Raw genomic sequence first — 26,122 nt, 5'->3', positions numbered from 1 at the left:
AATTTTATTCTCGATTTTTCACTTGAGCTTTTTATTTCCAACGTTTACAACAGTCAATATAAAGCATTTAATGACAAACTTCAAAACATGCAAAAATCTGTGAAAAGGCCCCTGTAAGATAAAATATGTGATTAGAACGTACAGTGTTGCCACACGCTAACGCGAAAATACGTTTTAACAAAATACATGTTAATCCCTTTTCATAACAAAGCTGCAATATGGTTTCATCTGGCACCCTAATATGGGCAATCTCATTCGACAGATATAGCTTCCATATTTCTTAATTGTTGCCCCTAGTGGATATGCCCAGAAAAAAAGCCAAAATGCGCATGTTTGCTGAGACGTCACATAAACTGCTCAGGTACAAAATTAAACAACTCACCACATTACACTATGTCGACCGTATTTTCAGATCATGTAAACGAAAATGTCCACTCATTCCCTGCTCAGAGCTCCGTAGGTCCGTTAAGCATCACAATTATGTCTAATATTATGAGGCTAATTTGTTTGGTTTTATCTTTATTTAATAAAATGATATATTAAGGGGTATGCGAATGTCAGAGTTAATTTACAGGCCATCGCGGAGTCTTAACGACTACTTTATGTGCCAACCTGCCATTGTGACCTTTCATGGGGAATCATTAATTTTGAGCCAAAGTAGGCCAAATTTACCCGTGCTGTCCTGGTATTCGCCAAATAAATATTTTTATCCAAAAAGACCAGTGCAGTAAATGAGACCTTGATGTGCACTGGTAGACACTTTAAAGACAATTCATGTATGGTTGACCTCAAAAGGACAATGTAACTCAGCCAAGAGTGTGCTGACAATCTACCAAGACATCTCTTTCCGCGCCTTGTGCGCTGTGACGCTTTTATGGCCGCTCTTGAAGTCACCAGCCGTCGACCCGCACCCCGAAACGGTTTTCCCCGCACGTTGAGTGTACTGAGTACCACCGTCCTGAGACACTTTAATTATTTGTATAAGGTCACCCTCTCGAGGTTCTAGTCTGCATCACTGCACAGGTCCGCCCCGTCCGTCCTATACGCTGCCACCTCAGCTGCCCCGCTGCTCCTGTCCTTCTTCCGGTGATTTAAGGAAAACATTATCCACCTACGGACAATAACCATTCCACTTGGCGATCCTTCCAAGTTTTGGGAGTCAGCAAAGTCAGCGGGAGAGGACGTCCGGCTCGAGTGATGACGCTACTCGCTGAATAAGAAGAGCCGATAGTGTGAGAGCAAGGAACGACAACTCTTGTGTGGAGATTGCTATAGGTCACAATATACCAAAAGATTTCCTTCACAAATTGAATGTAAAACCAGCAACTTCAACGAAAAATAAAGTAAAACTTTTGCGCATAGACACCCTCATAACCATACCTTTGCTTTAAGAGCATTCCAAGCCGAATTGATTTAAACAATAAAAAAATAGGTCATGTGGTATGTAAGAAAGAACTCGATGCGAATCAGCGATCACTGTTTTAAGGCCATCTTTTTATCGGCTTTTCTCCAGTTGATGATGGTTTCCCGCCATCTGTCAAAGTCTCATGTAGTCTCCAACCTAAAAGCAAAACACTGAATTTGTAGTATACAACAATGTTTTCACTACCACATGCACACAGAAATATTAAAAAATAAAGTCATGGCAAGTGCCCATAGAGAGAATTGTGTCTTTAAATAAATGACGTTCCATTTTTTAGAGGGTATAGCTATTGCACACCAAAAGTATTTAGTATACTGTAACCTATATTGTACGGATTTTACCATTCTATCATTCTATACATAGATGGTGACGTCACTACGTAGAAAGATCGGTGTGTACACAATGACCATTCTATACATGACTGCCAGCATGGATTTAGAGCAAGGAGAAGCTGCGAAACACAGTTAGTCACACTTTCCCATGAACTAGCAGCGTCACTTGATAACCGAATCCAGACTGATATGATCATACTCGATTTCAGCAAAGCCTTCGACCGAGTGCCACACAAACGATTGTTGAATAAACTTGACCACTACGGTATTAGAGGCTCCCCCCATCAATGGATAACCTCCTTCCTACATAGCAGAAGCCAACAAGTCGTAGTGGAGGGGAAGTCGTCCGAAAATGTCCCAGTTGTCAGCGGAGTGCCCCAAGGTTCAGTCCTAGGACCGCTACTATTCCTAATATTTATTAATGACCTCCCCGACAACCTGCATTCAAAAACACGACTCTTCGCAGATGATTGCATCTTATACCGCCAAATAAAGTCACCAAACGACCAGCAAATCCTGCAAAAAGACCTGGACACTCTTGCATCATGGGAAAAGAAATGGGGCATGGATTTTGACCCACAAAAATGCAGCGTTCTCAGAGCATCAAGAGGAAGATCACCCCTTAAAGCAAAATACACACTGAAAGGAATAACTTTAATGGAGGAACACAGCACCAAATATTTAGGCGTCCAACTACAATCAAACATCTCATGGAAAGACCATATCAACATCAAGACGAAAAAAGCAAATAATATGCTAGGTTTTCTGAGACGGAATCTAAAAAACTCAAATAGCGATACTAAGACGAAAGCATACATCTCAATGGTAAGGCCCCATCTTGAGTACTGTTGTACAGTCTGGAGTCCTCACCAACAAAACCAGATCAAACAAGTTGAGATGGTGCAACGCAGGGCAGCAAGGTTCGTATCTAATCGGTACAGATACACAAGCAGCGTACAAGACATGCTTACAAACCTCAACTGGGAAAGCCTTGAAACCAGAAGAAAGAAAATACAACTTACCCTCCTGTATAAAATCACCAACAACCTCATAGACATTAATCCCAACGACTACCTACAGAAAACTAACTCTAGGACAAGAGCGTCACACCAACAGAAGTACCTGCCCTACTCCACTAAGACAGATTGCTACAAGCATAGCTTCTTCCCAAACACCATACCTCTCTGGAATAGACTCCCAGCTTCAGTGGCTGAGGCTCCTTCATTGGCATCTTTCAAGAAGGAGCTATCGAACCTTACCTTCTAACGGGGACTCTCTTCCAGCTGCAAGTAAATTCAAATGATGGGTTCGGGCTGTACCGGCGGGGCCTAGTGCCCCTTAACCGCCACGGAAGCCGGAGAGGTCAGCCTTGATGAATCGAAAGCAGCTGATAAAACTTTCCTTATTTCTGCCTGTATCTTTATGTCGCTCCGTCGATTCTATACTTCTACCTTTACTTTTTTCTGTTTAATCTCTTTTTCTTAGCGCACCGTTGAAGGATTGTCAAGTCTGACAGATCAACGTAACGATGTAGATGTAGATGTATACATAGATGGTGACGTCACTACGTTATTTTCAGTAAGACCGGTGTGACACAATGGATTTTTACCCAACTGCTATTAGTTTAGTGTAACCGCAAAATAGCTCTTCAATAAGAAGGTTAACGTCAAGTTTCAGTGGCAGAAATGACATGGACTGCAAAATATTACTACTCTATTAAAATGAAATGTTCAAAAGTCATTGTACAAAATGAATTTTTTTAAATGGCGCAAGAGAGTGTAAGTATAGTTAGACCATTTCAGATCAACTTTTAGTTTTAAATCTAAGATGTTTGAGTGTGTTCTATTCAAAATTTGGGATGGTCATTTTTATTTTCATAATTTGTGTTGTTTTGTAAATGTTCATTGTCATGGATGAACCATCTTTCGAACCTCTTAATTTTTGACACGTCAAATATTGTGATGATTAATGTTGAAAATAGTTAAACATATTAATAAGTACTCTATTTGATAAATAACTTGTTTCTACATGACTGGCAACTTTAATTGCTATGTAAATCCTCTTCAGGGGTGGCGAAATCAAATGTCAGAGTTGCCCGAGTTGTACATTTGCTTGTCTGGGCAACTTATTTTTTTCAATTAAGTTGTCCGTGGACAATCATTTTTTTAAAAGTCGGGTCCAGGTATACAAAAAAATACATTGTATCAGGGAATAATCTAGAATTAACTATCTATGGGTCCCTGAACTCGCAGATTTTAGACCAATGAGTCCCAGGCCAAAATTAATGAGTCCGCCTTGAAAAAGAAGGGTCCCAAATTTTTAAAGATACCAAGTAGTGAAGAAAATATGTCTCAATCACACTAGCTCAATAACTACATACTTGCATTAAACTTTAATAATCTCAAAAATTTGTTGAAACAAAAAAAAAACAAATTCAGAGTTATCACTATCTTGTTTGCCTTCACATAGGCTATAACATTATCTGTTACATGAATGTAACCTGTTCTAACATTTCAACTTGATTCAAATCAATGATAATATTGTTAACAACCCAATTGCGAGCTTGATAATATTATTGTTTATGTCCGAATGGCGAGCCGTTGACCTACCATTATTAAAGTTTAGATTTGTTTGTTTTGGATTGAGCTTCAACACCTTATTTCGGAGGCATTTTTTCTGTATAATTTATGACTAAGTTACACAAAGTTAAAGCAGGTTTTCATCCGGGGACCCGAGAAAATATCATAACACATTCTATTTTAAAGGTCGATTCTAATTGGTTCGTATTATACATCAGCGGCTTGACTAGAGCCAATCAGAAGACTTGCTGGAGTTGTCAAGCCTCATTCGGTTAAACTCAGTGTTCATTGCTACTCTTTTGACTCGTACACAAGATAGTTCGTACTTATTGTGATTCGCGTATGCGTTTACGGATACAGTTCAACAATGCGTCCGAGTGGACGCACATATTTCAAAACGATGCGTCTATTTCGATATTGGTGCGTCATAGACGCGGGACGCACATGTAGATTATTCCCTGTGTATTAAAGCCGTAATTAAGTTTTACAAAACCGGATGTTGACATGCGATTACATTGTCAGTTATATTTGCGGAGCAATCAAGCTAAAATACCGGCACTCTCCTGCACAGTGATCTCCATTATTCTATAAGAGACCAGGAACATGCCGCATTTTAAACATTCGGCCCGACTGTTAGACAGTGTACAAACTGGTTTCTTAATTTTTACAATCAGACGGAAATAAAAAGTATCAAAGTAAGATAATCAAAACACGGTCTACCTTGTTATTTAAGACAACTTTAATGGTAAAAATGGAACATTTAGTTTTTTTAAATCTTCAACAACGGAGGAGAAACCCGAAGCTTTGAGCAGTCCACCTCCCAAAAAAACTAAGACTAAGAAAGATTATGGTAAAAAAATATGATCTATTAAACGCACCAGAACTTTTCAAGAAACTTGGCTCACATTTTCAATGGTTACCAGTTGATGATAATCAAATTGCTACCAGTAGCCGCGCAGAGCCTCAGTCTGATGAGGTCGACATATTGGACTAGTTTAATTTGTTAAGATTACGATGTACTAATATGTTCAACACATGTTTTAATAACACTAGCTTTGCAAGATTAAAAGTTTTAGAAAGTCTTTATATTGTTTATAATATACTGCTATAATGAATGTACTATTGAAATACAACTATAAAAAAAACTAGCAAATCATACACATTTTTGTATATTCCACATTGTTTTACATTAATTAATAAATGCGTTTATAATTTATATAAAGATTAACGGACAAGTGTAGTTCAGCAACGGACAAATTAAATTTCCTAAATGGTTGTCCGTGGACAAGTATAGTTTTTTGAGATTTCGCCACCCCTGCTTTTAATAACAGATTTTTGCAAGTTTCCAGCACATCCATATCATGTAAAACTTTCAATGCCACCCAAACAACGAGTACCTGCTTTCGAACCCTTCAGTGTACAACACTAAAATTAGATTAGTCACATGTTTTGACCATGATCACATGACTTATTGCAGCAGCCGAAATGTGTAAATTGTCAAGCAAAGTTGAGAACAAAAATGAGACCATATTTTTATAGTTTTTTTAAGGAAAATCTGTATACATGTATATGTAAAAAGCATTAAGAAATACAATGATTTTTACGTGTTTTATGATGAATCAATTTATTCTACCCGTTTTTGACGCATTTTCGTCGATTTGCCGCTACAAGTGAGTTGACGTAAACAAATTACTTGTACACAAAAAATGGTGATGTAGTGTTCGTGCACGCATGCACATAAATCGTAAACAAATGAAGGGTTCGAAAAGAGATGAGGTTCGAGAAGTGTTACTTTAACGATACTTAAGTTTTTATCTATTTGGCAATTATAGAAAAGAGAAAGTTTAAAAACATTTTTTTAAAGTTGAAATTATAAGTTTTTTTGTTCTTGTACTGGTGGTTTATGTTGCAAATGTGGTGTTAATAACAAAAGAAAGGCTCTGACTGTGCTGAAAATACATGTAGGGTTTTCACTTTTACTTCTGATGTTTACAATATTTACATGAATTGTACTAACAGGGTTCGCAATGACTTTTGAGCCAACAGGCCCAAATGTGAAACCAAAAAGCCTTCTAGGGGGGTCCGGGGGGTCCATGCTCCCCCTGAAAATGTTAACATTGAGCGCTTGATTTCCTGCATTTTGGGCCATTTTATGGCTATTTTAGTGGTCAACCAGGCACTTAAATTTGAGCATGTTTGTGTGCATTTTATCAATTTTAGCTTTTTTAACTAACAAAAGATAAATGGAAAATGCTCTTTATTACTTTTGTAAAATTTTAACTAAACATGTGATGAACATAACATCAAAATATTTTACTGCATTTTGACCGATTCCAATATGCGCCTTTTTATTGTTGTTGTTGTAATGCGTTAAGGGAGATAATAAAGGGACGTCTTTGCTTAATAGCAAATAGGAGCAAAATTACAAAAAAAAGACACGCACATTTGAAAAGTCAATTGCCAATTTTCCAAATCTGAGCGGTTTTCAACCGGCCAAAATCTGATTTCAGACGGCCGATTTGGCCGGCGGCCGACTCTTATTGAGAACCCTGACTAATCATTGTGAAATCATTAAATGCTGCTTGCATGTACCATTTTCACCAATTGAATTTCAAAATGCTACAGTCAAGTTACCATTACCAGATCAGTAGCATAATAAAGTTGTTCTGGTGAAAAGCAATAACTGTTTTGAGACTTCTTTTAAACCAGTTTGATTAAATATTACCTTTGCTTATGGTGGGTACCCACTGCTGATCCGATCAACTCGATCATCCCGATCACTGAAATTTCCCGACCAAGCTCGACTAAAAAGGGTATACACGACTTCTTCTCGACCTCTTGTCGATAACACACGACTCATTCACGACGTCCACTCAACCATCTTTCCAATTTCCGCTCGATTATCTCGACCTATACCCGAGCCCTATACGATCTCAGCTCGACCAAGTGGACCTCAGCTCGATCGCCACCAGATCTTCACACGACCATATCGTGATGGTCGTACTACAGTCGTACAAAGCGATCTAAAATAACTCAGGTAGAGGTCGAGCGGATCCGGTACAGAGCTCGTGTATGGTCGAATAGCAATCGGAAAGTGATCGTGTAAGGTCGAGTAGCCGTCGGGTAGCAGTCTAGTAAATCTGTTCATCAAGTCGAATAGAGGTCGAATGGATTGTGTTGCGATCTATAATAACTCGGGTAGAGGTCGAGCGGAATTGGGTACAGATTGTGTAAAAGATGTCAATCCGATCTACACACGATTGCTTCACGATCAACTCTATCTTCTACTCGACTAATACACGACCACTTCCCGAGCACTTCTCGATCCATTTCCTACTCGACCGCTACTCGATATTTTTGACATGTTAAAAATTATCGGGTAGGAAGCTCGACCAATGCCGACCTACCCGACAGCCCCCGACCACTCATGCTGACCGAACCAGACCAGTACCCGACCGCTTGGTCGGACTTGATCGAGTTGATCTGATCGGCAGTGGGAACCCAGCTTTACTGATTCAGCACATAGTCTTAATTTCAAATGCAGGCAAAATGTATATTTGTGATACCTTTTTTTGCCGCAGAATTCATGCATTAACGGATCAGTTGTAGCCATAACGGATCACGTGATCGAAAACTTTCAGGGGGCATCTAACAAGCTATTTGAACTGTCGAAACATGAACTGTGTTGTTTACTATGACCAAGTTACATTGCCAGCTATAAATTATATATATATTTTTTTTATTAATTGTTTTCTATATGTGATCTTGTATCTACATTCTACAATTTACACGTGTTCTTGTTTGAATTATCTGTTGAAAACCATAAATAGATCGAAAAGATATGGGCATCTTATTGACCATGTAAATTGTTTGAATCATATCTAATCATCGATATTGAACATGGAAAATTAATAAAACATTAAGATTGAGATCATTTATTGAAAGAATCAACAGGATTTGCATATATTTTAATATAATATATTATCAATACGCATATTATCACGCTTGATCCGTTATTGCCCTAGTTCTTCATTTCATTTAAGGTGTTGGAAAATTTAAAATACAACTCAAAACTGAAATGGACTTTTGAAGACAGAAGTACTACTAAATGGACTTTCAATTATTGCGTAAACTTCTTACTTTCCAACAGAGTTATAGCATGTGACCGCGAAAAATGTTCAACCACGATTTTGAAACCAGACAGAAGTCAACAAAGTTGTATAAACATGTCAGCAAAACATACTGAAATGTTTGACTAAGAATAATAAGCTCCAATTATGAATCAACCAATGCATTTTGAAGAACATGCCTTGAAGATGCTGTGTGCAAAATGTCATCTAAAAATGTCAACTATTTATCGCGATGAACATCAAAGTGATCCGCTATGGGTAATGATCCGGTAATGGTAACTTGACTGTACCAACATTGTGCTAGTGGTTTGAATGATCATCAATTATTTAATTTTTAGCTCATCTATTTTTTGAAAAAAAATTATGAGCTATTGTCATCACCTTGGCGTCGGCGTCGGTGTCCGGTTAAGTTTTGCGTTTAGGTCCACTTTTCTCAGAAAGTATCAATGCTATTGCATTCAAACTTGGCACACTTACTAACTATCATGAGGGGACTGGGCAGGCAAAGTTAGATAACTCTGGCGTGCATTTTGACTGAATTATGTGTCCTTTTTATACTTAGAAAATTGAAAATTTTGGTTAAGTTTTGCGTTTAGGTCCACTTTTTTCAGAAAGTATCAATGCTATTGCATTCAAACTTGGTACACTTACTTACTATCATGAGGGGACTGGGCAGGCAAAGTAAGATAACTCTGGCGTGCATTTTGACAGAATTATGTGCCCTTTTTATACTTAGAAAAATGAAAATTTTGGTTAAGTTTTGTGTTTAGGTCCATTTTATTCCTTAAGTATCAAAGCTATTGCTTTCATACTTGCAACACTTACTAACTATCGTAATGGGACTGTGCAGGAAAAGTTATGTAACTCTGACTGGCATTTGGACGGAATTATGGGCCCTTTATACTTAGAAAATTGAAAGTTTGGTTAAGTTTTGTGTTTTGGTCCACTTTACCCCTAAAGTATCATAGATATTGCTTTCATACTTGGAACACTCGCAAACTATCATAAGGGTACAGTAAAAGGACAAGTTGCATAACTCTGGATGTCATTTTTACGGAATTATGGCCCTTTTTTGACTTAGTAACTTTGAATATATGGTTAAATTTTGATCCACTTTACTTCTTAAGTATCAAGGCTATTGCTTTCAAACTTCAAATACTTTCATGCTATCATGAGGTTACTGTACCTGGCAAGTTGAATTTTACCTTGACCTTTGAATGACCTTGACCTTCAAGGTCAAATTATTAAATTACTTCTTTATTTATGATTAGATTTGATTGATACTTTGACAAAACTACTCTTACCTGACATACCACAAAAGACTCCACCCAAACAATCGCCCGTGCCTCCCCCCCCCCCTTTTTTTTTTTTTTTTTTTTTAAGATCATCTCACAAATGACCACCACACCCTCACACTATACCCACCCCCCACCCCACCCCCTCCCCATTTTTTTTTTAAACGGTTAAAAAACAAAACTATTTATTTTGATTATTTTATGTTTGAAATACCGTCCAACCATCGCACCCAAGAATCCCCCCCCACCTCCCCTCCCCCCACCCGAATCCCCCCCCCCCCCCTAATTTTTTTTTTTTTTTAAGATCATCTCACAAATTACCACCACACCCTCACACTATACCCCCCCACCTCACCCCCCCCCCCCCAATTTTTTTTTTGAAACGGTTTTAAAAACACAAATATTTATTTTTATTATTTTATGTTTGAAATACCGTCCAACCATCGCACCCAAGAATCCCCACCCCCACCCACCACCCCCCCCCCCCACCCCCACCCCCTCACCCTCACCCCCACCCCCGATTTTTTTTTCCTTTTTTTCGCATTTTTGGAAGATAATGTAATAAATGTCCACACCCCCACACAATGCACCGCTCTTCACTCCACCCCTCCCTCCTTTGTGATTGAAAATGAGAGTCCCTTCACGTTTAAAAAGAAAATAGATGAGCGGTCTGCACCAGCAAGGCGGTGCTCTTGTTAGCATGTGTATCCGTAGTTTTGACCTTCTTAATGAATACATCTAAATATTTAAAGTTAAAAAAAACAACATGTTTTACATGTTAATCTATTCTAAGTTAAATGTGAATTCTTGGACATACATGTACCAACAAAAACTGCATTCAAAATTAAATTGACCGTGTTTTGACAAAATACCTGCTAGACTTTAAGCTCTCTGTAGTAATCAGTACCATGTTCAAAGTTTCTCTAAATATTGGTCCTTCTGCTAGATTTAATACTTTTGCACATGTGCTTGTTACAATAGTAGAGTCTCAATTGAAAAATAAAACTCTTGCTCATGTTATTCCTTAAATATGTTTACATTTCTTTCACAAATTATACGACTAATAAAACATTTGATAAATATACATATGAATTATAAACAAACTAATTATGTTACATAATTTAAAAATCATAGCATCACATATCTAAGTGGTTAAACTGATTTTTGTTCCAGATTCATTCTTTGGACTCTCATCGGACTGATTGTATTTCAAAGTTCAAGTCACAAGGTCGGTATGAATTTTACATGTTTTGCATTGTTTTATTTTATGTGGGTGGGGGCAGTGATTGAACAGTGCTTGTTAAAATCTTTAATGTCTGCCTTTATGACTGAAACTGACAGTTCTGAGCAAGCCTTCATACACATTATACATAACAGACTTGTAAGCTTATTCTTTTTCCAGTCAATGGGTGGTGGGGATGGGGAAACGTACCAGTAACTACATGTAGAGCCAGTTTGGTGATTGTCGGCTGTGGTACTACCGGTAGTAATATGTAAACCAGGTATTCTTAAGTATACCTAACAGTGATTTTATTTGTTACAGCCTGTGCAATTTGAATTGGGAAAATTAGCGCGATAAACCATGAAGTTGGGAAAAATAGTGCAATAAAGCATGAAATTGGGAAAAATTAAGCATTATAAATATGATTATAAGTAACAGAATTAAAATTGTGTTTAAATGCATGTTCAGGGTTTTTTCTAGCCATTTTGGGAAAAGGAGTCTAGTCAAATTGGGAATTGTTTTAATTGATAAAAGTGGAAAATTCGAAATTATTTATCGAAAAAAAGAACTAAATTAAATTTATATATTTTGTAGGATGTTTAAATAAAAAGTTGAGATTTTTTTTTTGGAAATAGGATTTTTTGGGGAAATTTTGGTCTCCTTTTTGGGAAAAACGTTAATTTTTGCGATTGGGAAGCAGCCGAAAATCGGTGGTAATTTTTAGCAAAAAAAATCACTGCCTAAATGTACAACGGGTACAAAAAATATACTAAAACACATTTAAGCAGGTTTTTCTTTATCATCATAGATCATCTGAAGAAAAACTTGCCATTTTCTAAGTTTTAGACTTAATATCTACATTATTACTGCGCTTCTGTTATTTTTGTTTTTATTCACTGTCCAATTTTTAGACTTTAGTTTTGAAATGAAGAATATTATTTAAAATGTTTTGTTCCAGCAGTATGATACAGCTCAAATTATGACAGGAACAAAAATTTACTAATAACAAAAGTAAAATTTATAGCCTGTATTTTGAATTTGAACATAATTTTGTGGTTGTAATTCTATTCTTTTTTTAACATTTAAGAATCGGTTGGGGAATATCAGCCCTGATGAACATTAACTTACCCTTTGAAAATAAAGCAATCTTTGAGACATTGGAGCATGTCTTACTGACAAAAACTTGTTCATTGAAATTTTAAATACAAAGATGTCTGATGATGCAACAGCTGCATCATGATAAGAATGGCATCGCTGATTGAAGATTTACACTTTTGAGTACCATTAACCATGGCTTATGAAAATTAGTTCTATGCATTGTGCGTGTACTTAGAAACACTAACATTTGATTTTGGCAAGTTGTATTGTTTTTGAAAAACAGGTTCTTGAATGATTAAGTTTGGGGTAACTGGTTGCAGATTAAATTATCTTAAAGGTTTAGCATTCAGCAAATGCAGTTGTTGTTCTTAACTTGGTATCATGAGTTTTACTTGATCAATATACTGTTACAATGTATATTCATAAATTTACTTGAAAAACATGTTTATATAGGTGGATTCCAGTTAATCTTTCCCTGTTGATCATGAATATATACATTGTAAGAATGTATATACCTTCACATATATTAAATGTGTGTTGTAACATGAACAGTTACATGTATGTATGTATAAAGCATACTTAAATTTTTAGAATGGAAAATGAAAAAAAAATGTTTGCAGCTATGACTAGGCAATTATTGAAAATATTTGCTATCAAGATTTTCTCTAGTTAAGGGGACTTTACATCTAGAACCATAATTATTTTTTTTTGGTAATTTAATCAGGGTCATTTAAGCACATTTCTTAAAAAGTGAGTGTCTTACATGCTTTATTTTTTTTTTTTTTTATTTGGTATGGATTGAACAAAAAGTAAGAGAAATTAATCATTCATTTCAAAATTATTGTAAAAATGCTGGTGAGGTACATGTAGGACATTTAAATTGAACAACAAAGAAAGATAACATAAACAAATTTTTGTGCAAAGTCTACTCCGCCTTAAAGCAAACAAGGATGTCTGAATTGTTCACTTTTATCTGCCTTCTAAGGCCACGTCAACTTTTATCCTCACTATATATTTACCTTGGTCGACAATTTATAGTAAAACCCCATTCATCTAAAGTGCTGTATTCTAGGTGACCGAGTTTTAAAGTTGAAGGCTAGTTTACCATTCATAACAACCAGACGAAGGTTTACATGCTTTGAATAGGGTTAAGCTTTAAACCGCTGTATTGACTTATTGTGTCTTTAACAGTTACTGTAGTTGTCTGCTTTACATGTAACTATCAGTAAATGCAGATATTTGATCCTTTTCAGCATATATCGGTCATTCATACATTGTCTGTTCAATAGGTTATTGCAGTTTGGCTATATCAGGAAAGGAATACTGTGTTATGGTGTATCTATATTTTGCAGGGAAGGGTGTTACATGTACATTTACATTTATCCATTATTATCCCATAGGCGGACGGATATTGTTTTGGCATTGTCAGTCCGTCCAGGGCTTTATCAGGAAATTGGGAAGAGGCCAGGGACCTTTCAAATTGGGAATTTCATGCGCAATAACTGCTCATTTTGGGAAGACCATATGTTTTTAAAGTTTTTGATACAGGGTCTTTTCATTGTGCAGAATTAGTAAAAGACACATTGTGGTGCATTTTTAATCATATTAGTGCTCATTAGAGCTGTAACGATTCACACATCATTCGGTTTGATTCTATTTCGATACCATATGGTCCGATTTTATTATTTTCGATTCAACTCAAATTACACTATTTGCTGCTTATTTTGCAAACTATTTCATGTTTGGGTTTACCGGGACATGAATTTATATGTTTGGTATTTCTTATTTGTTATTAACTTATTATGTTGTACATTTAAAGTGTTTAGTTTTTAAAAAAACGCATCATTGTTTTATAAGTAACAAATTGATTTAACAAAACTTCCTGTTGAGTTATGTATCAGATGTGTTTAACAGAAAAAAAAGCATGTAAGTATATAAACAACTTCAAGTTGACTTCTTAACAGAATGCACACAGTTTAGTAAACAAACCATATGTATTGAGGAAAAAATGAGATCAAAACGTCACATGGGTATAAATTAGTAACAGTAACTTTCTGTTATCAAAATGTATGTGACACAAATCACATTATTGTTTACTAAACTCTAACTGACTAGCAATCTTAGTGCTTCCAGAATTAGGGTAACTTACGTCATCAAAACACGTTTTGCAAGTTGCCTTTGCATTACATGTAGAACCTTAGCGAAACCCAAAATGTTCCCATACTTTTGGATTTAATTTTGACGGTGTGTCTTTCAGCGTGGTTGAAGAAGCCATTTTACCGGCTGATGTAATGCTCAGCATGTTGTTCATTCATTCATTGGATGCCATATTGGCTATTGACCAATCACAAGAAGTATTACAAATGACAAGAAAGTTTAGACGACGGATTTGGAATGTAAGGTTTAAAATTCGGATCAATCGGGATTGCAGTTTATCGAACTGAAATTGGTCATATTGGTATCGAAATAGAATTGGCGGCGTTGAACCGGTTTTTCGATGCATCGAACCGAATCGTTACAGCTCTAGTGCTCATTTCTTTCAATTTGGGATATGCCCAATATGCCCCCCAATTTAAAAAAAAAAAATTACAATTTGGGAAATTCCCCTATCAATTTTGGGAAAAACTACCTTATTTTCGATTGGGAAGGGGCCGAATTTCTGTTATATAAGGGTGAAAAGCCCTGCCGTCCGTCTGTCTGTCTTTCCGTCTTTCGGTCCGTCTGTCTTGCCGTCTGTCCAGAGCCATATCTTGGAAGTGCTTTGGCGGATTTCATTGAAACTTGGTATGAGTGTATATATGGATAAGAGGATGATGCGCGCCAAATGGCATTGTACACCATCTGTTTATAACACAGGGCCCTCTCTTGCCGCCAGGGGAAGCCACCCACATCCCTCATGAGGGGGGATTTCGCGTCGTTTTCGGCGAAAAGGGGAATTTTAGAAGATCTTTTCACCAACCATTCAACACCTAAAATTGCTATATTTTAATGTGATTTACATCAATATACATTTAATCAAAGGTTAATAGCATTATACCAGCTGGCAACATGGGTATAAAATTTAAAAAAAAAAAAAAAAAATTTGGACAGGGAATTTTTAGCTTAAAAAGGGGAAAAAGTATACTTTTTTCATGGGGGAAGCCGCCGATATTCGGCGGTAAAATTTACTTGTTTCTTATATCTTGCTTGTTTAACTTGACAAAGTCTGTACATTTTGGAAAATGCATGTCAGCAAGAACTGTATAATTGTTCAATATCAGCAGATATTTGTTAAAAAGCAAAATAAAATAAAAATGCTTTGATATTTATTCCTTGTCTTCTTTCATTTTAATTTATGATAGCTCTTTACTTTAAATAAGCAAAATGTATCAACAAATCATTTGCTGCCAAGATAAAAAATTAGTCACTTAATTTGTGTACATGTAATATATGTGTATATATGATGCTCATAACTCTTAGATTACATGTAATGTTTGGACATATTTTTTCACCAACACTAATTATGATATTTGCACGAAACACTTGGTGAAACCTGACAGATTACATATTTAAACCACAGTACAAATATGTGATTTAGGTTTACAAGCTGTGTCATGCGTAACATCACATTCATATACACTTCCAGCTGTTAAAATGTTGTACAACAATAATAAGTGTATATGTGTGCAGGGGCTGGTGCCTTTCCATGGGGGGGGGGGGGGGGGGCGGATTTTTACGCTAATACATTAATGGGGATTGATTTACAAATATTCTAAATTCTAAGTTACTAAATAAATATCCTTTTTAAAAATAAATATAATTTATACAATGATGATTGCGTGTAATTACTTTTTGTACTAAAATTAAATAATAAAAATATTGTTTGGTTTATAACTTTTCAATGATTATTCGAATAACTAACATTCAACAGAAATGCCTAACATAAACATATCAGTGAAAGGTGTATTAACTCTTTCCCACTTAAAGAAGCAAAGTGAAAATGTGCAAACAGCATAAAACCAGAACAGCCTGCTAGTAACTCACAGTCTGTTTAGGTTTTATGCTGTTTTCTGCTCATCAGTATTTACATGTAAGGTTTAGAGATGAAGCCTTAAAAACTAAAATCTAGTTAGAAAGGTCTTAAATGAAATATAACTTCTAAAGGGACTACAAATGCGTAAAATAGGCATCTAAGTGTTTAAGGGTTAAAACTGCATAACTCTTTGCTAAACTTAACAGCTTTATTTAAAGACATCTGAAGGTCAAATCATGATGATCCATTTTGCAGGGAATCGCTTGGGAGAAAGTATACTACCTTTTATGTCACTGGGAATATGAACCAATAATGGCTGCAAAATTAGTCAAAAAAGCCCTGAAGCATTTTAAAATGAGATTCTGATTGGTCTTGTCAAAGCAACAAAACAGCCTATTGGTGTTAAGCAGATATGAGCTTAATTTGATAAACATATAGTAATTTCAGTCGCTCTGTTAATACATTTGTAAATTGTAATGTAACAAAACTTTCTTTTGCAATTTATGAGCCTCTATTTTGTTGCAACATTTACTTATTTGATACCATGTTTTATCTTAATCCCTTTGCATTTGAAACAACACTTCGTTGAAATCATGACGACAACAGTTTCAAAAACTCTAACAAGAGGCATGCAATTTAAATGTGTAACATTTGATATAGTGAATACGTAAAAGAAACCTTTTGTTTCCAAATTGGTCTTCACAGAACACGAAAACCTTAGATGGTTATTGTGTTTATGGCAAGTGTAAATTTCAATAAAGGTTGATAAATTGCCATTTTAAAATCCACCGGTGAAAGGAATACATGTTCATGTAGGATTTATTTCCTTCTATGCCTGACAATTAAAGGACTTTATTTTGGTGGGATTGGTCAGTTTTATCAGTGTCTGAATTTCTTAAAGGGGATTTGTGCGCATTTATCAAAATAATGTAAATGATGATGTACTGAATATGATCTTTAACCCTTTGCATGCTGGGAAATTTGTCGTCTGCTTAAATGTTGTCTGCTAAATTTCTAAAATTAGCATTTTCTTCGATTTTTTTCAAAGAATACTATCAGAATAGCAAACAGTTTGGATCCTGATGAGACGCCACGTTCGGTGGCGTCTCATCTGGATCCAAACTGTTTGCAAAGGCCTAAAAAATTTGGTTCCCGCATTGGAAGGGTTAATTATAATAAATTGTATATCATTAGTTAATACGGTACTTATTTATATGTCATTAACACTTTCTATTATGTTCATTTAAGTGGGATTGTTTAATTAAAAAGGGACTATAAAAAAAGTTTTCCAGTGAGGTGAATTTTGAAAAGGTGGCTTTATAAAAACATAATTATCTATATTAATGCCATTCTAGTGATCAAGCAGAAAGAATCCATATCCTTGAGGAAGATCCGTGTTTAACAGATTACTTTACCAGTATTTCACATATGATAAATAAAACTCCCTTTAAAGTTTATAAGCTGATGTGGCCTTTTTCAACTTCATTCAGATTTGAATGTAGTTGTAAATGCATGATTCAAACTGTTCTTGCCTGAAGTTATGATGCAAATAATATTAATAATTAGTTTTTACTGAGTATATGTATTGTTCTGTGGTATTAACAGTATTCTTTTAGAAGGATTATCAATGGATTTGTAAGCCTTCTGACTTAAGGCTGGAAATTATTAAACATTATAAAACTCTAAAAACTTTGTGTCGAAGGTCCAGCTGTGAGTTTGAGACTAAATGTTTTTTACGACATTTGTTATATTTTATTGAAATTAGTTTGTTATTGTTTGTATTTTATATTGAGTGTCAACAGGATTTGTTTTTTTTATTGCTACACATGTACATGTATTGGTTTATTTTCTTGTGTACATTTATTGTACAATTGAAAGTTATTATTTTTTTTTTTATAAAACATATTGGCTGGAAACTTAATTCAACAGAAGTTATATAATTCATCATGGTAATTTACAATGTATCACATTGATAAGAAAATAACAGCAGTGCAACAATAAACATAAAGTAAATATGTTTTAACTTTTTCAAATGTTATGTACGAAAAAATGGGTATACATGTTTTAAACATAAATTAATCATAGTAGCATTAGCTGAAGTTGTTATCACTTTTTATTGATTCTCATTACAGGCTGTTAAAAATTAAATGCATATTTTCTTTTACGAATTCTATTTGACTGGTGTCCATTATGTACATGTGTATATATTGTTGCAAAACCATTTGCAAGTGGTGAAGGCTATAGATACATGTATAAATTAAAAAATGTCAGTAACATTATTCACGTTGTTATAGCTTGTGTAGCACTCCTGCATATTATTCAGATACATGTACATGTTTTATCAAAGATTTCGGTGAATGACTGCCAATTTAATTCAGTATTCAAACAGCAGAGTTCAAATTTAAAATTCTATTATAATATTGACATGTTCATAATACGTGAATTATTGCTTAATACTGATTTCATCTGCATACTAGGATTGTGCAAGACACTGTCTTCATGCCCAGTGATATCCACACGCTCCCAACCCATGTGCAAGTTTGACTTAGCCATTTATAGGCTTACAATGTTCTAAGTTTGTGTACAAACTACCTAAACCTTTCACCAGGTATAAAATTTCTTAATTACTTGAAGTAAGTCCCCACCCAGGGCTCGAATTTAACTTTTTTTCTACTTGCAAAACATTGCGAGCAGCTTTAATACCAACTCGCAAAATCAAAAACAGTTAACTTTGCTTTATCTTTCGTATTGTTATTTCCATCTGTGGGCAAAAAGAAACAAGTTATTTTTAGCTTCGACGCCATGTCTGTTCAAGTTCAATGAACACATGTGAATTAGTCGACTGTTTAACGTTCTTTGTACCAATACCATCCTCGTATCTGTACTATAAGTATACTAGTCTATATACAAGGTGCGCGCTTCGGCATATGGGTATTAGGATGTTCTATGACCTATGGTTTAGCGTTCAGGACGTAAAACGCATTTAGCAATATTACTGGTTTTTTTTTCACTATTTCTTTACTCGCAAAAAATTACTAGTGGCTTAAAACTTAACTCGCAATCGGTATTTTTCACTCGCATTTTGCGAGTGTGCGAGTGTTAATTTCGAGCCCTGCCCACCATGCAGTTTAGATGTGCAAGACAGACTTTTTTGCACAGTGATCCATATATTCTTGAGTTACATGTATATGCCCTTGAAACTTGAAATATATCATTGCCATGAAGAGCTTATGGGCAAGACAAAATTTAATGCCAAGTGATCCATTTTAGTGCCTGCTCATCTGATCACAAAGCGATGCAGCGGTTATTATAGTTGTGTGTGTGACGAAGCTATAGTTTTAAAATTGAACTTGCAATATAATATCTATGCTCAACTGTGATCTTAGTAGTTATAATGAATTATATTTGACCTGCCAGTATGATGAACTTGCTAAATTATGATGAAAACAAATTTGCAGAACTTGATCCTTTTTCCCTGTTAGAGTTTGGAAACCAATAGCAATTTATGAAAAGATATTGAACAAAATGCAATATGTCAGGGTGGTGCGTGGTGCACCCTGACCCCCCCCCCCCCCTGCCCTCTTCTACCTCTTGTGTATGGTCAACACATAAATTCTAAAAATGTTTTGAAATTTATTCATTTTTGCAAATTTTTCAAGGCGAATTAAAAGACTTTTGATGCTAAAATTCTTTATTTCAATTTTTTGACTGAACATTTTTGGAGTTAAACATACCGGTAAAAAAATCACTAGTGCAGCTTTCTTATCTTCCACATTTGTGATCCAAAATCTTTCTCTAAAATTATCATGGAACTCTTATGACTACTTTTTGACAATGCTGCGAATAAATATATAAATAGGACAGCATATTCTGGGAAAAGATTTAATAATAGTTTGAAAACGTTAATTTTAAATCAGTTATATTCAATCCATTATATGTTTATAGATCAATGAAACAACTATGCATTTTCTGTATTGTATTTGACATTTCTCGTTATTCAGTAAATAAATTGCGAATTAAAACGTGTATAATTAACTTTCACCGCGATCATGAGTGTAAAGAAAACGAATTATTTCGAACCTGCCATTTGTAAACGTTGTAGCGACTATGGTATATAAACAGCATAATAGCCATATCATATCTGTGATACTCGCTCTTCTGCGTGCTTTCTCATTTTGCATATTTTATAAACTTTTTAAACAAAAATTACAGAGCCACATCAGTGCACATACTATGTTAGACAATTCATTCGTTTGTTGGATATTGTTTGCTGTTTTAAACGCATGTTAGGTCATATCGCGGAGATTTAGTTAACCTTACCATGTGTTCATGGGCGAACTCACGTATTCAAGTGCTCTTACGACTATGTGCTCATACCCACTTTCGATCGGGAATCATCATGAAATTATTGCTGTACTTAACGAACAAACATGCCTAAGCTTATTGAATTAGAGAAAAAAACAATAATCAAAAGAGAAACAGTATATGTTCATGCACATGGGATTGTGAAATCACGTCCGTAGACATAGCATCATTAACTTAGGAAAGGAAACAACGAAATATAAAGTTTGGTATGATATACATGTTAAATTAAAGAGCATGGTGCAATTAAAGAGCATGTCAAGTTTTGAATTTATATGCTGAAACGTAATGTTATAACCCACAAACGTTTTACTGTAACAGACAGTTTTTTAAGATAAGTGGTACAGAAAATACACGTCGAATACCTTTTTAAAGATATTTCTTGTTATATTTGATCGAGAATGTAACCCGCCTCCCAGTTTCGCTGAAAGGATCAAGTTCCCCACGGGTACTACTTCCCCGTACCCCCAATTTTTTGTTCGTACCCTAGATTTGTCGTACCAAATTTTTTTTTCGTACCCAAATTTTTGCTCGTAACCATTTTTTTTTCGTACCCAATTTTTTTCGTACCCAAATTTTTTTTGTAACCAAATCTTTTTAAGTACTTAATCTTTTTTTTGGCATAATTGTTGTACCCAAAATTTTCGTACCCATTTTTTTCCTACCCAAAATTTTCGTACCCACATACACAATTGTGGTGATGTAGATAAACTTAAATAGATGCTTTCATATCAATCTTCTTCAAAAGCATCGTCACACCAGTACTGTCAGTACTTTGATTTAAACTTAAACAATTATGACTCGAATAAAGTCTTTCATTTAGGAATTAAATTAAAGTGCGGCATGAAATATATGTGATCAGTAAGTCAAAATTGTTTGTGTCAATACTTAAAAAGAACTTAAAGTCAATAATTGTTTATAGAAAACCTACATTTGTTGTTTTAACGAATAAGTCAGGTGGTTTTTAGTATTTGGTACATGTATACATAAGCATGCATATCTGTTGTTTTTTCTTCAATTCTGGGGAAAGCTTGTTAACTTATTACAAGCAAACAATTCTGGGAAAGAAACAGATTTAATGCATGCGTGATAAATAATCCTGGATATATAACACTGACGTCATGTATTCATAGCACATGGATAAGGAGCTTCTATAGTACTTAACTAATCAAGACTGAAGTGGGTGTGAGAAAATCTTTCCTATAAATTATTTTTAAAATGAGCAGGTCAAGTGACAATCACACTAAATATCAACAGAAAATCTTTTACAAAACAAACACTGCCATTTGGAATCAATCATAAGTTATTGTGTCAAGTATTTGTATAAGTATTTGTGTTGTGTAACCTTGACCAAGTGTTATCATACGTTTAAATACCGGTACAAGAATTTAAGTTTTAATCTGAATAGATGTAAACCATATTTCCTGACCATAAATTAAAAACGTAGTTAGTTGATAATTTTTAGTTATAATTTGACTAGATGTATGCTAAGATCATGAAATTTGTTAACAATTGTGTTTTTGGCTTTCAAAGTACATGTACATGTAGCTTCTAAAATGTAGGGTCATATGTAACACACTTTTTCACATTTTCTGTTGGAGTAGTTTATTAATGAAATAAATGAAATGTGTGAAGTGTAAACATTCATCATATATTGCCTCAAGGAAGAATATTTTAAACGTTTATGATTTTATGAACATAGTGATGTAACATGAGCTGCTGTAAAAAACATAGACTGCATGTCATAATGTGACATTATTGGATACCATGTGTTCTGTTGTGGACTTATGCCAGTGTCGATTTCGTCTTCGGAAAATCTCTCAGACTTCCAGTAATAGAAGTGAATGTAGATGGATAATGAATGCATGGCATCTGCTATTTGTTTGTGCTCTTCTGGCAGTGAATTTTCAGGTAAGAACATTGGTAGTCTCTTCAGAAATTCTCTTGGTTTTGTTCAATTAAGTCAGGTATGCAGAGATTGAAGGGGTCTCTCTAGCTTTGCCAGGTGTCACTGATATTTGTTCTCTATTGCGTAATTGTCATTATTAATCAGGTGGTTTAAATTCCAGGAACATGGTTAAACTTTTGCAATAACTTTTGCAATATTGAAAATAGCAACTTGATATTTGGCATGCATGTGTATCTCATGGAGCTGCACATTTTGAGTGGTGAAAGGTCAAGGTCATCCTTCAAGGTCGAAGGTCAAAAAAAGAAAAAAGAAAAAGCAGCGCAGTAGGGGGCATTTTGTTTCTGACAAACACATCTCTGTTTTTTTTTCATGCACTCGCCAATTTAACTTAAAACCTTATATAATATTTTTGGAGCTCTAGTGAAAATATTTGAAAGTTAAGGCCACAATTGTTTTAAGTCGAAGCAGCTTCAGTTCTATGGATATTCTAGTTGGCCAGTTGCAGCAAAGCCATTGACTGGTTTGGCAAAGTTTATTAAGTGGCCAAGTTTTATAGCTTTTGAAAATTTGTGTTTTTCAGGTCTCAAACATTGATGAAACCACTGGTTTGCTTGAACCCAGTCCAGTCCTGACAGTGCCCACGTCAAACTTGCAAGATGGGAAACAAAATGTAGAAACCATTCCACTACAGGGAACCACTCTTGGGCATGAGCTGGAAACCAGTTTGAATACTGACCAATTACAGGAGAGCTTGAAAGACGACAGGTAAACGACTTGCTACCACATATTTAATTATGTGTCGATGTTTTTTTTACATAAAGTTGCAGGGGACAAATGTGATTATAATATTTATGCCCCCCTTCGAAGAAGAGGGGGTATATTGCTTTGCAAATGTCGGTCAGTCTGTCGGTCGGTCGGTCAGTCGGTCCGTCCACCAGGTGGTTTCTGGATGATAACTCAAGGGCCTAGGATCATGAAACTTCATAGGTACATTGATCATGACTCGCAGATGACCCCTATTGATTTTGAGGTCACTAGGTCAAAGGTCAAGGTCACGGTGACACGAAATAGTAAAATGGTTTCCGGATGATAACCCAAGAACGCATACGCCTAGGATCATAAAACTTCATAGGTAGATTGATCATGACTTGCAGATGACCCCTTTTGATTTTCAGGTCACAAGGTCAAAGGTCAAGGTCACGGTGACCCGAAATAGTAAAATGGTTTCCTGATGATAACTCAAGGATCATGAAACTACAACGTTAGATAGATCATGACTCGCAGATGACCCCTATTGATTTTGAGGTCACTAGGTCAAAGGTCAAGGTCACGATGACCAGAAATAGTAAAATGGTTTTCAGATGATTGCTCAAGAACGCATACGCCTAGGATCATGAAACTTCATAGGTAGATTGATCATGACTCGCAGATGACCCCTATTGATTTTGAGGTCACAAGGTCAAAGGTCAAGGTCACGGTGACCCGAAATAGTAAAATGATTTTCGGCTGATAACTCAAGAACGCAAATGCTTAGGATCATGAAACTTCATAGTTAAATTGATGACCCCTATTGATTTTGAGGTCACAAGGTCAAAGGTCAAGGTCACGGTGACCCTAAATAGTAAAATGGTTTCCGGATGATAACTCAAGAACGCATACGCCTAGGATCATGAAACTTCGTAGGTACATTGATCTTGACTCGCAGATGACGCCTAATGAAACTTCATTGTTAGATAGATCATGACTCGCAGATGACCCCTATTTATTTTGAGGTCACTAGGTCAAAGGTCAAGGTCACGGTGACTCGAAATAGTAAAATGGTTTTCAGATGATAACTCAAGAACGCATACGCCTAGGATCATGAAACTTCATAGGTACATTGATCTTGACTCGCAGATGACGCCTAATGATTTTCAGGTCACTATGTCAAAGGTCAAGGTCACAGTGACAAAAAACGTATTCACACAATGGCTGCCACTACAACGGAGAGCCCATATGGGGGGCATGCATGTTTTACAAACAGCCTTTGTTATCTTTGAGCTCTATCGATTTAATATTCTGTTTAAAAATATGTATTCTTAATTTTTAACAAACAGTGAAGCAATACTTGCAGCAGACATGCAGTTCACAATACACAGTACACATGGTTCATTTTGTTCTGTTAATATCTATACAACCATTACAATAGAAAAAATCTTGCTTGTCTGTCATTTCATCTGCTTCCTGAGCCCATGTGCTGCTAATCTTGCCTGGTGACATCTGTGCATTGTTGATTTATTTTGCATCTGAATAAAAAAGCATCAACATGGGGGATGGAAATCTATATGATCCGTGCTTATGATCCGATGTTTATGAGGAAATTTTTTAGAAGCAAAAAGATTTAAGTTAAGCAAGCAAGGACAGATGGATATACGAACTGGTGGATGACAGACATAACTTCATCCTTCAAGTTCCCCACAAGCACGATGTGCTCTTGTGTGGTAAAACATGGTCTGTGCTCTGTAAAAAGGGGGTTTAATGCATGTGTGTAAAGTGTTGTCCAAGATTAGCCTGTGCAGTCTGAACAGGCTAATCAGAGAGGACACTTTCCGCCTAAACTGGATTGTTACTCAGAAGAGACTTTATTTAACAAAAAATATAATTTAAGTGGAAAGTGTTGTCCTTGATTAGCCTGTGCAGAATACACAGGCTGATATGGGAATACACTTGACACACATGCATTAAACCCCCTTTTCACAGAGCACAGACCATGTTTTACCACACAAGAGCACATCTTGCTTGTGGGGAACTTGAAGGATGAAGTTATGTCTGTCATCCACCAGTCCGTATATCCATCTGTCCTTGCTTGCTTAACTTAAATCTTTTTGCTTCTAAAAGATTTCCTCATAAACATCTTTGCAGATGAAAAAAAAACTTCATATAAATGATCCTTGGGTGACATGTTTTCAAAATTGTTGAAATTGCTCAGGTCTGCTTTGTATGTTGGCCGCCAGAGCTAACAATACATTTTGAAAGTGTCAACTTTAAAACTCTCTTCTGAAACCACAAGGCTGAAAGTTTTAATACTTAGTGTGTATTATTGTACATGTATCATGATACATGCTTTAAATGTTCCATGCATACATGTACATGTACTAGCATGTGAAATAAAAGATTAAAAATATCTGTTTTCAGAGCATAAAGTGAAGGTCTTTGTACAGTTCAGTTGTGTATTGTTAGACTATTGTGTACATTATTACTCTTGGCGACATTAAATTCATATTATGATGTTAATAAATTTCAAGAGTTTAGTTTGAAAAATTTAGATCTGCTTTAAATAACTTGATCAGTTACATCAGTATATAATTACGCTGAACCCTTAAATGATATTTTTAGAAAGTTACGCTGTGGCACTTTATGGTTTACTCTATTAGCCTACACATTTGTCACTTTAGTGCATCTGAAGATTTCCATTTTAATCATACACATACATTTTTATTATTTCTACAAGCAGTAAACAGATTAGGGGTAACTCTCTTGATTACAAAACATCTTAAACTAACTGATTCAGAATGGGGATTGTAAAAATATTATCAATCATCAATTGTCTTAAGTAGGTTTGCAAGGAAGTTGAAAATCTTGGTAAATATTTGAAAGTAAATATTTGAATTAAGGCAAACAGCCTCGGCCTTTTCCCATAGCATGAAAAGTATAGTAAAAACTAGCATGGAGGCTTAGCTTTGGACTGTTTAGCCCTTTATCTCTTAGATACATATTTTTA

General features: G+C 35.4%; 1 protein-coding gene across 5 annotated transcripts in view; it reads left to right on the top strand.

Moving 5' to 3' along the window:
* LOC127856977 (SUN domain-containing ossification factor-like) overlaps window positions 1–26,122 on the top strand; it is a 148,767-nt gene that overhangs the window by 85,685 nt on the left and 36,960 nt on the right. For 2 of the 5 annotated variants that reach the window (XM_052393195.1, XM_052393194.1), the window contains exons 1-2: window positions 22,144–22,364; window positions 22,943–23,127. In XM_052393195.1, the coding sequence (XP_052249155.1) occupies window positions 22,221–22,364; window positions 22,943–23,127 (329 nt within the window). In that variant the 5' untranslated portion in view covers window positions 22,144–22,220. Of the gene's footprint in view, window positions 1–3,379; window positions 3,534–10,932; window positions 10,988–22,143; window positions 22,365–22,942; window positions 23,128–26,122 lie in introns of those variants that run through there. The other 3 variants (XM_052393197.1, XM_052393198.1, XM_052393196.1) reach the window with 3 other exon arrangements.

Source organism: Dreissena polymorpha, chromosome 14 (genome assembly GCF_020536995.1).
Source record: "Dreissena polymorpha isolate Duluth1 chromosome 14, UMN_Dpol_1.0, whole genome shotgun sequence".
NCBI lineage: Eukaryota > Metazoa > Mollusca > Bivalvia > Myida > Dreissenidae > Dreissena > Dreissena polymorpha.
Note: the sequence above shows the minus strand (reverse complement) of the source record. Positions and strands in the feature narration are given on the sequence as shown.